We start from the raw sequence: 11,711 nt of genomic DNA, 5'->3' as shown, positions 1-11,711 counted from the left end.
GCCCAGCCCTAGAGCTGAGCTTTTCTCCCTGCCTCCCAGCACAGCCAAAGCCACAGAGACCCTAGGCAGGTGACAGAGCCCAGCCTGGCATGCATCGGCCTTGAGGGCTCTGCTGCAAGACCACCTTCCCCTTCCTCGCTGGCCCCTCAGGGGTCGTGGCCAGCCTGCATCCTGGACACAGACCAGCCCCAAAGCAACCAGTGCCAAGCCCTGGGGATAGACAGTCACCTGGTATAAAAAACACCACCACCTGGGCAGCTTTTTTTTTTTTTTCTCTCCCTCCATTTTTTTTTTTTTTTTTTTTAAAACAAAAGTGTCTGTACAAAAATGGGGATCAGGATCTCAGTCTGTGGAAATCTGTTTTATTCTGACCAACATCCAATATCATTTCCATGGCATAGCTCTGGGCTGGTCCCATGGAAGAGATTCCAAATATGTAGTGATTTTTGGTGGAATTTCTGCCCCCTTGGAGGGGAAGATGACTGCATGGCATGCTGGGAGTGCAGGCACAGGGCAGGATTGAGGGTGGCTGGAGCTGAGGAGCCAGTGTGTGCCTTCGTCTATGCTGACCTTGGCCTTTACACCCTCCTTAGTGTCAGACACCAGCGCGCCCCCTGCTGGTGGGGAGGGGAAGCAGGGCTGACTCCACCCCATCATGGGAGACTCCCTTTTGGCTTCTGTCTCATCATGGAGAGCTTCAGTCCACTCGGCGTTCTCCTCCTCCCATTTTCCTGGGTTCCCTGAACGATGAGCCAAGTAAGCTGTCTTAGCTGGAGAGATGACAATGGACTTGGACAAAGTCTGGAGGAAGCAGGGCAGTGTCTCCCTGCCTTCAGCCCAGAGTTTAGGTGAGGGGACTCAGTTTGTGGTAGGAAGAGTCCTGGCTGCTTTGAAGCCCATTCTCCTAGGCAGCCCCACCTTATTCTAAGAGAAAATACCCTGTAAAGTGTTCCCTGCTGGGGAATGACAGTGCCAGCTGCTCTTCCAGGCCTCCAGAACCATCTGGGGCTTGGAGGCAGAGGTGCTTCCTCCCTGGTGTCCAGGCAGGGATGGGCTAGGAGCGGCTGGGAATGGAAAAGGAGGTGGGCCGCTCATTTTGCAGGTCCATATGACTGATCACGTGGTCCAGTTCAGAAGGCCGGGTGGCTCCTTGGGCTTTACCCTGAGCGAGACGAGGCTTGGAGACTTATAGTCACCATCTGAGGAGGGCTCAAAGCTGTGGCCCCCCAGGGTGGGGGGAAAGCCATGGATGGAGTAGATGCCAGGGTGAGCCACAGAGGGGGCTGGCACCCCCATGAAGCCAGCCACACTCCCATGGGAGTGGGAATATGGAGACATGCATGGGGAGGGGATGCCCTCTGGAGACACAAGGCAGGGGCCCCCAGGGCTCCCGGATCCTGGACTGGCCCACAGGGAGTTCTGCAGCTGAAAAGAGAGAGGAAAGAAGGTCCATGAGCCGGTAGCTTCAGGAGCTGACTTCCCTACCCAGGGGCTTTCTCTTTGTCCTTGGGGCCCCAGAAACTTTCCAGGAAACCTCCACTTGGCTCAGATCTACCCCCTCCCACCCCCAACACTGGCAGTGGCATCTCAGGAGGCTCCTGCCACTGTTCTCAAAACGAAATTTTCTTCTGTGATTCCTTTGTGTTCCGCATGCGTCATTCATGAGACAGGCAAGAGCCCCAGTTTGCAGAGGAAGAAGTGAAGTGGTGTACCCACTATCACACAGAACGCTGACGCTCTCCAGGTCTCTTCAGACCAGACCTCATATTCTTTTTGGTGACCCTGCCACGTCCTGGCTCAGGTAGGGCTGGGGTCTTACCTGAGGGTGGCTGTCAGTGCGGGGCAGCACAGAGATGTCATAGGCAGCCGTGAAGGGATTCCGCCCCTCCTGGATCTTCCCATAACGCTCACGCTTCCGCCACTTGGCTCTGCGGTTCTGGAACCAGACCTAGGGGCAGGTTGTGGGGGTTTGAGGGGGTGATAGGGCAGCCCTGAGGAGATAGGGCAGCCTGCTAGGGAGAGTTGATGGTTGTGTCCTCTCGTGGGAGGGGGAGCAGGCTCCAGGACGGAGGATTTCAACTGTTAATCCACACTGTTCTCCAGGCCAGGGAAGCCTGGGAGGAAGCCTGGGAGAGGCCCAAGCCCAAAGTGGGTTAATTGGCCCCATGGGCCTCCAGCTGTCACTCCCCAGGTTGAATCACTGTGGTCCTCCAGCTTGGCTGTGTCTACTAAGGGTGTTGTGGGGGCATCTGTGGGCCTCAGGGGCCCTAGGTACTTCCTAGGTATACTGTGCACATGTGTTGGGTTTCTAGTCTCCCCGCCTCATCTCCTTTTCCAAGCTACCCACCTCATAGCATCCGAGGAATCTTAGACATTTCTGTTCAGGTCATGGTCCTGTTTAAACCCTCAGTGACTCCCTGGAGACCTTGGTCCAGAGCATAGCTTCTTAACAAGGCCCCTGCCTCTCTGCACAGCCTCATATCCTGCCAGGCAAACACATTTGATTCTTCCTGGTTGCCTCCCAAGCTCCCACCCAGCTCTTCTGAAATACTGCTATCTTGCTCCTTCCATCTTTTGCTTAGGTTTTCTCTTCCTGGGCTCCTCATCCCCTCAACACATACATCCATGATGGGCATCCTCCACAGGACTTCCAAAATACCCTGGACCTCTCTTTGTACTCACCCCATTCCATTACCATGATCTGTTTTTGGAATCTGTTTCTCCCATTCATTTGTGAGCCCTTGGCAGATAGGGGTGGCACATCTGTGCGTTGTGCACATCTGTGTACATATCTGTGATGAATTTGTTGTTTGGTATATGTGCTGTGACTGTTACATTTAACTGTATTGGTATATATGTTTTGTATTTCTATCATTTAGTCAACATTTATGTGTCAGCCTCTAAGCTAAATTTAACAATGTCAAAATAAAACCAACCAAACAAAACAACCCCTGCTTTCCAGGGATATCTAGCTGGGAGTAACAACAGAAGAACGCTGTGTGTGTGTGTGTGTGTGTGTGTGTGTAACAACAGAAGAATGCTGTGTGTGTGTGTGTGTGTGTGTGTGTGTGTGTGTGTGTGTGTGTAATCCGTCTACCCCAGCTGGGATGAGAAATCCCACTCCAGCCCCTCAGGCTTCCTGCCCCCATGGTCATTCCTACACATGCAGGCAGGTAAGGCACCAACAGTGAAGGGGCTGTGCATACCCCATCCCCCTAGCTCCCAGGTTGCCAAGATAAGAAAGCAGGCCTGCAGCAAGGTCAGCAAAAGGCCACCCCCACCTGCCCAGCTGCCTGGATTTCCTTTCTCTGCTTTCCCTCCCCTGACAGAGGATGAGGGAGCTTAGAGCCAGTGAATCTGGCTATTGGAACTCACTTTTCTGTCACCATCCATTCTCCCTTGGGGATCCCACTGTAGGCCTACCCTGGGCTCTGGACCTGCCCTCTGCATTATCTGGTGTGTAGCCTCATTCTTCCTCTCCATAGGGCAGGGTGTATGGGTGGGTTTCATGCTCCTGCCAGAGAAAACATTCCTACTCCAGGGTCTCTGTCCTTCAGGAAGCTTCTAGACTAGGGCTGAGGGCCTCATGGCTACTCCTGCACCCTCTCAGGTTGAAAAGGCCTAGGAGAGGAGCAGAGGAAGTGCTCTCCACCTCCCACAAACACTTGGTTCGGGAAGAGCTGGTTAGACCACACCCTGGAGGCCTGCTGAGGTGACTCCATGGTCCTGATTCCCATGGCTTATATCATCTGGGGTTGCCTTGAATGCTGGGCCTCTTGCCCTGATGACCTCAGCCCCCGGAGGCCTTGGGGGACAGTCTTGGAAGTCTGTTTTGGCTGCCACCTGGGAGGAGCAGGGAGGCAGGAGAACTCAGCAGAGAAGGGGAAACAGCCCAAGCCTCTCTCATCCTGTTGGATGCAGCCGTAGGGCCTTCTCTGTTAGATGACAGCTGGCCTCTTTATAGACTGGCCTGTCAGTCCCCATATCCTGCCAGGACTGTCTCCTGCCCTAGTGCCTTCACAAAGGGTCTCTGGAAGGGCCCCATGCAGGGTGGGATAGCAAGAGCTTTGTTCCTGCTAAGTCTCCTCCATGGTGGGAGAGAGACTCCTCTGCCTAAGAGGTCACCTCCTCACCTTTCCCCAGAACTCCAACTCACCCCTCCTGCTTGGTATCGGAAAGCCTGCTTTGATCGAGCCGGTTCAGTGCAAGCCAGTGAATGGCCATCTTCCTCTTGGGCCAGACTCTTACTGAAACTCCTTCCCCATCCCCAGCCTGCTTGCCACCTTCATGTGCTTGACACTTCCAACATGCTTGGACATGGGCTTCCCTTGCCTTCCTCCCTTCTCAGCATTTATCTACCTACAGGCTGGACTCCACCCACGTAAAACTGGCCACGGCCCCTCTGGGAAGCCCTGGGACCTGATCTCCATGGGGGAGTTTGTTAGGATGGGGAAGGGCTCCCAGCCAGCCTTTCCCAGCCGGGGTCTGAGCGCTGGCAAGGACCCAAGGTCGGTGGCTCCTCACGACTTTGAGAATCACTGACCCTGAGACCTCCTGGCAGGGACCTTCCCATTCTAGGCAGCCACCTCAGGAGCAGCCCTGATGTGTGTTCAGCACCTCACCGCTTCCAAAATGCGGCCATCCCTGTGATCCTCAAGATAGTCCCTACGCAGCCAGTCCCATCATTCCCTTTTCCTGAACTGGGAAACTGAGACTGAGAGATTCATTAACATACCCCAAATCACCTCCAGTAAGTGGCGGAGTTAGGACTCCCACACAGGTGATGGCTTCCAGAGGCCACCGCCCTTACACCCAGGCATACGCTTCAATTTGGGCCAGAAGAGCCTGTGGCTGCAGCAGAGCTGGGCATGAGGGTGAGCCCAGGAGGGGAAGGCTGGGGCAGACCCCTGGGAAAGGTGGTTCTGGGAGGCACCAGTGCCCACCTCTCCCAGCCCTTCCAGATCACTTTCTGGTCACTGTGTGGTAGAGGCAGCCAGAGAGCCCCATCCCTGCAGTGCCCTCACCTGTACCCGGGCCTCGGTCAGGTCTGTGCGCAGGGCCAGCTGCTCCCGGGCGTACACATCAGGATAGTGGGTTTTCTGGAAGACCTTCTCCAGCTCCTCCAGCTGGAATGTGCTGAAGGTCGTGCGGTTACGACGCTTCTTGCTCTTGTTCTTGGCCAACTCCATGGAGTCAGGGAGTCCCGGGGAAAGAGGAAGATGTAGGCTGGCCAGGCAGGGGCCTGGGGAGCCTTGCAAGTTAGAGGGCCCGTCTCTGGGGCCCCCTCGGCAGTCCAAGGGCAGCTGGGGGAAGCTGGCAGCTTTGGAGGTCTTCTCCTCAGCTGCAATGGAGAACACAAAAAGGAGGATGGCAAATGAACCAGGGGCTTTTGTGGGTTGGAATGGAGGGAGGGGGAAGAACATTGACGCCTCAGTCTCCGCCTCCCCCTTCTTTTCCCTTCCCTTCCTCCATGGGAGTCTGGCATTTAGAGGCCTGCCTGCTGAGCCTCCAGCTGGGGAGGGGGCCCTGGGGAACTATGTGCTCTGTGGTCTGGGCGGATCTGCTGGGGCCAGAGTGGGGTTCATTTCGGGGAAGTGCTCTGTGGTGGTGCGTTCCACAGGGACGTGAGAGGACTGGCGCCACAGCAGGACCACCACCCTGGCAAGGCCAAGAATGGGGGCAGAGGGCGGGGTGAGGATGGGGTGGTTGACATCTCCTGCTCCTGCCAGAAAGTGCTTCCTTGTTCCTAACTCTGCAGGCCTTGGTTCCCAGGCCCTTATGCCCACGCCTCTGCTCCCAGGGCCAGGCAGGCAGTGGACGTGGGTGCTCAGACCACCTTTGGCTGGTCTGGCTGAGCTTCATTCTCTGAACCCCAGGTCTCAGGTCAATATCAAATTCCCCAGCTCTGGTGTAAGAAGGGCAAGATGGGACAAAGAAGCTTCCAGAGGGATTGCCTCTCTCCATTCCTCCTAAAATTGTGGTGTCTGGGCAAGGACTTAAGCTCCAGCAATAGAGAAGCAGAGCTGAGATAGGCTGTGCTCAAAGAAGGAGAGTTGGGGACCAGTGTCATAACAGGGCATAGCCCCTGTCCCCATCATTCCCATCATTGACCACCCCCTCCTTCCTCAGGAGTTTCTGACTGCTCCCCCATTGCCTATGTTTAACAGGCAGGGAAGGACTTGATTGCAGACTGGAACAGTTTCCAGCAGCCCCACTCGGACATGCTAACCCCTACTCCAGAAGCTTGGCGGAGCCTCACCATGGCGGATCGACCGACAGAGCATGGTGAAAAAAATAGGTCACCCTGATTGCCCACGCCCTCTCCCTCTGGCAAGGACCCCCAGCAGTGTCCCCATGAAATCCCTCCTCAACAGTCCACTGGGATGGCAGCTGAGACGCCACAAAGACGCCCCACTGACTCACACAGCCTCTTGCCTGGCTCTGGGCCCATCTCCGGTGGAGGCCCGGCCCTGAGGAGGCCCAGCTAGCTGGCACAAGAGGCAGTTTCTTCCCAGGACTTGGTGTCGGGATCACAGCTGTGGTTGGGGGAGAATGGGACTGGAGAAGTGGGCCTCTCAGGATCTGGGTCTGATGAGTCCCTGTCTGCACTGTGAAGGACAAATCGGGCAGGGTCCTCCTCAGCTGGAAGGTAGTCAGTTACTTTCCAGGACTACCCAGGCCATGAAATAAGCTCCTGGTGTGTGTCCTGGAGGACTGGGAGAGTCGGGCAGGGCTACCTAGCCTTGGACCATGCCCAGCCTGTACACAGGCCTGTACACAGGTAGCCCACAGCTACCGCCCAGGGACCAGGGCTCCTTCACAACTCAGGTGGAGCACAGGGAAGAAAGTGTTCCAGTCCCTGACTTCCATTCTTGGGCCAGCACATTTCAGGTTTAGGGGCAGTTCCATTTGATAGAAGCTTAGGAAGGAAGACTCACAGATGTTGAACCAAGTAATTGAAAATGATCAGGAAGACTAGGGACACTGGAATGGGACATCCCCCCCACCCCACCCCCACCACATGCATACACACAGCAGGCCATGGAAATGTTCAGCCTGAGAAGGAAGAGTCTTGGTGTCTTGGGTTTGTAGGGAGGCTGTGCTGGACTCCAGGCAGAAAAGGGGTGAGGGTAGCTCAGGCCTGAGGGTCAGGGCTGGGGTTCAAGAGTACTGACATCCCGGCAGAGGCCCTCCAAAGCTCTGGGGCTTGCTCATCTGCCTCTTGGGTCTCAATAGGACCTGCCCAGAGGAAGTGACCAGATCTGGGGCCCTGAGACTTGCGTTCCTGACCTGGAGCCACCAAGCTGCCAGGGACAAGGTATGAAAGTGCAGTACGACTTCTAAGAACAGCTTCCCCAAAGAAGAGGCCAGGCCTGCTGACCTCTGCCCAACTCCCATGCCTGCCCAGTCTACAGCCCTCTCAAGGGACCACAGAACTGCTCTCCTCCTCATTGTCATTGCCCTGAAACCTCCTTGATCTACCTGGAGGACACCAGAGAGAGGGTGGCATCCCCCCACTTTGGGAGAGAGGGGCACTCCTCAGAGAACACAGAGCAGCCTCCTGAGGAGCAAGGCCCAGAAGAGGAAAGGGATAGAACTGGGATAAATGGAAGGCAGAAGCCGGGAAACACAGGCCAGGAATAGCAGCCAGCAGCTTGAACCTAAGCTTGTAAAAGAGAGAGGGCTGCTCTGCTGAGCACGGGGCACATCTGAGGTGTGTATGGATTGTGCAGAGGAGTCACTGCACCTGATCCAGACACTAGGTGGTTAAGGCGGGGTACTCATGTTGGAGACAGCCTGAGACAGCGCTGGGGTGTCTTCTGCTTGCATAACCGAAGGGCCACAGCAGCAGCTGTTGGGCGTGAAAGCCAGGAGCCTTTTAAAATAGTAAAGGAGCTCTCTGTCCCTGACCCAGCTCTCAGGCCTGCGGTACCCTGAGCACCCCTCACCCGGAGGAGTGCCAGAGCCCCTACCAGCGGCTGCTTCTAAGCCACTGTGCAGCCAGGAGGCAGCGCCGCAGCAGGCCCGAGTGCTCCACTGTCCCCACAGAAGGCATCCATTGAGACCGCGGGACCAGCCTCGGCTTTCACATTTCGCTGCAGCCTTGTCCGGCGCCGCACTGTTTCTTCCGGCCACTGTGGGGTCGCTAAGCGACCTGCAGAACTCGCTGAGGCCCAGGCTCCTGCAGCTCCCGCCGAAGACTCAAAGCCAGAGTGGACATAAACGCCGTGGGCAGGACCCCGGTGAGGCCTCGGTGCCCTTCTTGGGGGTTCTCAGCCTTGGCCCAGAAGCCTCAGCCCGGGTCTAAGAACTTGGGACTCTCCTCGACGTCGGCGGTCGGCCGGGTCATCCGGCTCAGGGCCTCAGCGGCAGCGGGCAAAACTCTAGTAGCAGTCTCTTGCCGAGGGCGTGTTTCGACGTCAGAGCCAAACTCGGGGACAGACTAGCCAAGCGCGGAGGGCGCGAGAGCCGCTGGCAGCGCCAGCACGCAGCCTGGGTTCAGAGCAGGGCTGGGCGCTCTCAGCAAAGGGCGGCCTGGGGCTGCGCGGGCGGCGGACGGCAGGCGGGAGACTAGCGAGGTGCGCCAGGCTCTGGGGCTCGCAACTGCCCAGCCTCGTGAAAGATCGCGCCGCAGATGGGGCGCAGCTGCGCGCTCACTCGTGTGGACTGGAAACGCTCCAAGCCGGTTATTTTAAAAACCGGGAAATAAGGCGGGTTCCCTCTTCGCCCGCCACTTCCCACCAAGTAGGCTGTGCGGCCCTGGGGACTGATTGTCCTCAAGCAGCCAGGCTCCACGGCGCGCCGCGCTGCGCCGAGGTCCGCTCGGCGGCAGGGACGCTGGCCGCCCGTTGAACACCGGCCAGAGCGCCAGAGGCTAGCGGCCGCCAGGATCTCTACCAGACTCTGCTCGCACCCGCCTGCCTCCCTTTCGTTTGGCCTGTCCTCCGTTCAACTGAAATCGTTAATTTTCTTATCCCCCTTGTTCTCATTTTGATATATTCCACGCTTTAAACATGCTCCGTTTTCTTTTGTTTAGTCTGCTCCCTCCCTCTTTGTCCTTTCCCCCTTCTCTAGTTATCCATTTCGTTCGATCTTGCTCCTGCTTTTTTTATTCGTTCGTTCCTCATTTATTCATTTTAGTTCATCCCAGCTCACCGACTGCCATTTACCCTTTCGTTCTCACCGCGCTCTCCGTTGTTTTGTTCAATTTCCCTTCCCCTTTTCTTGGTTGTCGTTCGCTTTCTTTGGTTTTCTTTCTCGGTATTTCGTTGTCAAGGACACCCTTGCCGTCGGATCCCGGGGTGCTGGGTTCCTCCCGGCCGCTCGTTCCGCACCAGCGCTCTCTGCAGTTCGCGCGGCACCGGTGTGGTCCGGGCGCCCGAGCTGTCGGTGCCGGATGCGGCGCGCCTAGCAGAGACGCGGGCCCGGGGGGGTTGGCTCCTGCCCGACGCGGAGCGCTGAGCCAGGCCAGGTACCTGTCTCTGGCGGTACTCACCGCGCTGCGCGGCCTCTGCCGTCTGGCTGGGATCAGAGGAGCCAGGCCAACTGCTTCTCATTAAGTCCCAACTGTGGTTTTTATCAGGAAAGCCTCTTTCAAAGGGCACAGACACGAAGCTCCGCGGACTGGTTCATTTCCTCCGTTGACCCACACACACCTCCCCGCCCTCCCCTACACATTCCCACCGCCCCGGCTGGGCGAAAGCCGGAGATGCCCGGCCACTCCGTGGAGGCCCGCAAGGCGCCAGCCGGGCGGCGGCAGGGGGTTGAGGCGGATCTTGGAGGATCCAGTTCTGGGCCTAGGCTGCGGGATATGGCAGCGCAGATAAGGTGGGTGCGGTGCGGAAGCCGAGACGCCTTACAGGTCATAGGGTGCGGCGGACGGCGGCAGAGCTGCCGATCAGCCTGCCAGGCCCCTGCCTTCAGGCGCATTCTCGGATGCCGGCGCGGTCCAGCCGGCCTTAGCACAGGGCACCGGCCCGGGAGCCCGCGGCGCCTGGGGGTTAGGCTGCCCAGGGCTGCTTCTGACTGCCCAGCGGTGATGATTCAGTGCGGGGAAGCCAAGACTGCCAGAAGGGCGGCTATCATAGTGCATAACGGCAGGCAGGCCAGCTTAGTATGAGAAATAAGAATACAGTTATTCCGTCTTGAGGACAGCCCTGGCATTGCACGACCAGTCGCGGCCAGACTGTGCCAGTCTGCCGCACAGGCAGCACCCTTCCTGTGAAGGCTAGGCCCTGGGAGGAGAGGCGGGCCAAGGCCAGGCCGCAGTCCCCAGCCGACCCCAATTTGACCACTCTAGGTCGAGGCCCAGCCTCAGGGCCCTCAAAGGGCGCCAGACACAAAAGCCGCGCTTCTTCGTCAGGGCTCAGTGTGGATCCACAGCCCTCGGCCGGGTCTGGGCTTCAGGGTAGGTGGCAGTTCCAGTCCAACTTCGGCAGAGCATGCTCTCTCCTTCCCAGGTCCAACTGCTTTCGGGGCCCGACTGGACTCCGGGCCGTCGCCACTGCACCTTCCCTCGACCTCCCGCCTCCCATTCCCGCCGCCGAGGAACGGTGGTTCACCCTCCCGCCCCGCACTGGCCTTTGCCTGGCCCGGGCCAGCGCCAACCCGGCTTCCGTGGAAGCCGTGGCGAAAGGCGAGGGGGGCAAAAAGTTGAGAAATAGGCGAGCGGGAGAGATAAGCAGGAAGGCCCGGGTGGGCCCGGGTAAGGAAGAAGGAGAGAGGGTCGGGCTGCGCGCTACGCCCCGCGCCGCGCGTTACCTTCCGCGGGGCCCTCGTAGAAGTGGCAGCCGTTGAGGGCCGGGCCGGGCCCGAGGTCCCGCAGGTACTTGGCGGGCGGCTTGGCCGGCTCTGGGAGGTAGGGCTCCAGGGGCCCGCAGGCCGGAAAGCGGGTCAGCCGTGGGCCGCGGGGCGGCGCGGGGTGCAGTTGAGGCGCAGCGGCGGGGGTTCCCTGCGGGCCCGGAGGCTCGTCCCCCGAGGCCACATAGGGGCCGGGTGCAGGCCCCACGCGGAAAGGCGCGCAGTGCTCGGGGTCCATGCTGGCTCAGGGCGCACAGGCCTCGGGGCTCCGGGGCTCGCGCTGCCCGCGCCGCCTGTTAGCGCCCGCCAAGGGGGAGGGACCTGGGCGCGGGGGCGCGGAGCCCCCGGGAGCGGCGCGCGCCACGGGGGGCGGGGGGCGGGGGGCAGGGGAGGGGGCCGCGCCTCTGACTTAATGCTGGAACCATCCACGTCACGTGTGGCCCCGTGCGGGTTAACCCCTCGGAGCCCGGGAACCCCCTCCCCCCATTCACGCAGAGCCCAGTCCCAGGCAGCTCAGGAGAGGATGAAGCAGCTTCCTCTCTAGGGCAGGATCCCTTTGTCTACCCATCCAGGTAAGTCTCTTGCTCAGAGCAGCACCCGTGGTCCTGATATCCAGCCTAGAAGCACTTGCCCCTAGAGGGGTGAGGCCGTGTGGGCATCCCCCCCAAACACTTCTAGGCCTGGACTCTGGACATCAGCCTGGGATGAGGGCCTGGGCGGGCAGGCAGGCAGGCCTTAGGCTGCAGTTTTACTTAGGTCTCCGCTAGGAGCTGGACAAAATGTTGCCTCAGCAAAAAACACCTCCCTTAGAGATCTCTTGTTTCTCACAGTGAAAGGAGCTATTGGGAGTGTTGTGTGGAAGCAGATCTAAGCTGGGAATGGGGTGCTGGGGAGCTTGGGCCTGGACACTA

The 11,711-nt window shown here is 58.8% G+C and overlaps 1 protein-coding gene across 1 annotated transcript; it reads right to left on the bottom strand.

Moving 5' to 3' along the window:
• Positions 1-304: 304 nt before the first annotated feature.
• ALX3 (ALX homeobox 3) lies at positions 305-11,164 on the bottom strand. Its single transcript, XM_054448329.1, has 4 exons — positions 10,762-11,164; positions 5,025-5,341; positions 1,820-1,948; positions 305-1,425 (listed from the first exon to the last, which is right to left on the bottom strand). Exons 1-4 carry the CDS (start codon positions 11,036-11,038, stop codon positions 1,117-1,119), a joined length of 1,032 nt encoding a protein of 343 aa, XP_054304304.1. The 5' UTR covers positions 11,039-11,164; the 3' UTR covers positions 305-1,116.
• Positions 11,165-11,711: the final 547 nt, after the last annotated feature.

Source organism: Pongo pygmaeus, chromosome 1 (genome assembly GCF_028885625.2).
Source record: "Pongo pygmaeus isolate AG05252 chromosome 1, NHGRI_mPonPyg2-v2.0_pri, whole genome shotgun sequence".
Lineage (NCBI taxonomy): Eukaryota > Metazoa > Chordata > Mammalia > Primates > Hominidae > Pongo > Pongo pygmaeus.
Note: the sequence above shows the minus strand (reverse complement) of the source record. Positions and strands in the feature narration are given on the sequence as shown.